Source organism: Apaloderma vittatum, unplaced genomic scaffold, assembly GCF_000703405.1.
Source record: "Apaloderma vittatum isolate BGI_N311 unplaced genomic scaffold, ASM70340v1 scaffold27281, whole genome shotgun sequence".
In the NCBI taxonomy this organism is placed as follows: Eukaryota; Metazoa; Chordata; class Aves; order Trogoniformes; family Trogonidae; genus Apaloderma; species Apaloderma vittatum.
Window position 1 is genome coordinate 35,512 of NW_009701274.1, and position 3,017 is coordinate 38,528.

At 52.9% G+C, this 3,017-nt stretch overlaps 1 protein-coding gene across 1 annotated transcript; it reads right to left on the reverse strand.

The window, feature by feature from the left end:
• Positions 1-45: 45 nt before the first annotated feature.
• On the reverse strand, positions 46-664 carry HS3ST6 (heparan sulfate (glucosamine) 3-O-sulfotransferase 6; the record flags this gene model as incomplete). Its single annotated transcript, XM_009879103.1, has 1 exon — positions 46-664. A coding segment is annotated over one exon (619 nt), but the record flags the coding sequence as incomplete, so codon positions are not given.
• Positions 665-3,017: the final 2,353 nt, after the last annotated feature.

Sequence of the window (3,017 nt, forward strand, 5' to 3'; positions counted from 1 at the left end):
CTGGGCAACCCAGGTCCCAGCCCAGCGGCGTGCTCGGTGGATGCCTCAGTCCCACCCAAAATCCTGCCCTGTCATCTGATAAAACTTCATGTTGAAGGGTCTGTAAAACTCCCGCAGGCGCTGGACCACCTGCACGTCGATTTTGGGGTGCGGCCGCCCCTTGGATTTCCCCAGGCAGCGTGGCTTGCTGCCACCCTCCGGCTTCTTCAGGCAGGGAAAACCCTTGGTCTCATTGAAATAGAAATGTTTGTCCGTCACCACCCTCTTGAGACCCAGAAAGTCCTGGACACGGCCCATCTCCCCGGCCGGGTCGCTGACGAGCCTCTCCCCACTGACAAAGAGGAATTTGGAGAGGGGGAAGTACTGCAGCCAGTTGTCCAGGTGCTTGGCGTAGATCCCGATCCTCACCGCGCTCCAGCTCGTGTCGATGAGTCCCGTGCTGAGGTTTTTGAAGGCCAGGGCCTGGAAGCTGGGGATGGTGGGGTTTTTGGAGAGTGTCTGTGTGTAGTCCGAGATGGCACGGGTGACAGGGTTGCGCACCACCACGATCAGCTTCGTGTCCCGGGACATGTTGTAGATGCGCCGGGGAGCCTCCTTGGTGACGAAGTAGCTGGGGGTCTTCTCCATCGTGATCTGCCCCTCCAGCGTCCGCGGCATCAGGCTCCTGGAGAGAGAGAAAGGGACATGGTCAGGGCTCGAGGCACGGTGGCTCCAACCTGATGCTGCGACAGCATCATCGACGAGCACGAGCAAATCCCCAAACGCAACACGGAACGTCCAGGTGCTCCCCGGCCACAACCCTCCTCCTCCTCCTCCATCCCAGTGAGCTCAGCGGCGGCATCTCAACAGGCGCGTTTTGAGATGGGGTTGGTTTTCAGCCTGGCTTCTGACCAATTGCATGTCCCAGAGGTGCCCATTTTCCACGCGGGATTGCGAAGAGGGAAGTAGAGAATCTCATCACGGGGATTCGCACCCATGGGGTCTAAGCCCAAGCTGGGGATGGAGATGCCCACCAAACCTCCCACCTCCTTTGCCTCCGGACAGCAAGCAGTTAAGGCTAGAAAAAGACTGTTTCCTTTTAAAAGAAAAAAGGCAGAAAACCTCTCAGGGCCCGGCCATTGTGCTGTGTAAAATTCACTGCCTTGATTGTTCCCTTGTGCACTTTAATGAGGCATTAATTGCCAGCGAAATTACCCAGGCATGTCACCCTGCGAGGAGAGCCAGGGGCTGCAGAACGGGTCCCTCAGCAGATGCCAGAGCATTGGTTTAAAATGGGAAACTGAGGCATCCAGGCATGACACGGCTCATGTAGAGGCAGTGGTGTAGATGCCTACACTCATCCAGTCAACAAATATCCACCATGCCAATGCAAAATCATAGAATCATAGAATCACAGAACAATTCAGGTTGGAAAAGACCCTTGGGATCATCGAGTCCAACCATTAATCCTACACTACAATTGCTTGTATGGGTGAAGCAAGCACATGGGAATCCAACCCGAGCTGCTCCAGGACAAACTCCAGGGATCAGGAAGTCTCTTGGAAAAAGTACCTATACCCCAATATTAACTGTGATGAGGGATAAAATACAACAGAAAAAAAAAAGAAATCAAGACGAAGCGAGAGGTGTCAGCTGAAAAGAGAGAGGTGGGACCAGACAGACTCTCTCTTTGGCAGCGGCACTTTGGGGTGGGATGGGGTGTTTTGGGGATCCTGATCCCACTGCTTGGAGTGGGAGTGAGGGGTCCCCACGGTGGGGGTGCCGTGCCGTGGGGAAGCTGGGCTCTGCCCAGCACCATCTGCTCCTTATGTAATGGGAAAAGGATTGAGGTTTCTGGGGTTTTTCCCCTGGACGCAGGAAAGAACACTTTATTAAAAGCATTTGCAAGCGGTGCTGGGCTCTGTACAACTCCCTCCCACAAACAAGAGGCAAAAGTCACTCGTGGAGCTTCTTTTTTCTCCTTTTTTTTTTTGTTTGTTGTTTGTTTCACACAGTCCAAGCATTTTCAGAGCCACTCCTCATCCCCCATCTTCCAACCCAGCAGCCTGGCCCCTCCATTTGGCACCAGCAGCACCCAGGCAGGCGGGATCCCTCCCCTCGATGAGCAATAAAATGTTTATTATCAAACAGCGAACCCTTGGCATGATGTGATCCCAAGAGCCTGGAGAGCCTCCCGTGAAACCAAAACTGCCCTTTTCTCAGCTCAAACCAGTACTGACTGTACCCGAGCTCAGGAACTCGTGGTTGTGTTCAACGTCTGTAAAAACCCATGAGCTGCCCCTGCAACAGGGTTGCTCTTCGAGGGCGACCGCGACGAGGAACCTGAGTCGGGATGCCCCAGCAAAGGTTTTGCTGAAATATTTTACCAAAAGCCTTTTTGCCCACCCTCTTCTTTTTTGCAGAGGGACCTCAAGGGCCAGGCTGAGCCCCGCGGTGCCAAGGCTGTCCCTAAGGGGTCTGTGGGGCAGAGGGACCCAACAGGACCCCCCTGGGACCCCATTCATGCGGAGCCACCATCCCCTGGTATCGGGGTGCCAGCAGATCTGGGACCCAACATCACCCTAGAACTGCGTTGGGAATGGCAGCCTCCAAGAATTTAATTGTGCAGCACCTCCTCTTCCTCAGCAGCTCAATCACTCCCAGCTACTTGCAAGTTAATTAGGCTTTTTCACATTTTCATTAACTCCCTAATACTTCCCCCCTAAATTACCCCAGTTAATTATTGATAGCCCCTGTCTCCCTCCAGATCTGGCTTAAACAGGCCAGGCTTCTGTTATGCTCCCCTTTAGTGCAAGCTTTGGAAACTTTAATTGAATTTACAGTTAATTCTTATTGACCTTAAGAAAACGTCTTGGGAATACTAAGCATTGCCCGCAGGTACCTGATGCTGAGGTGGGGGAGGACCTTGGCAGCCTTAGAGGGAATTTGTATTTCAAGAGGAGACTGTGTGCCCAGGAGGAGAAATAAAACTCTTTTTACCTTCCTACTCAGCTGATAAATTAGATAGTAAAACAAGT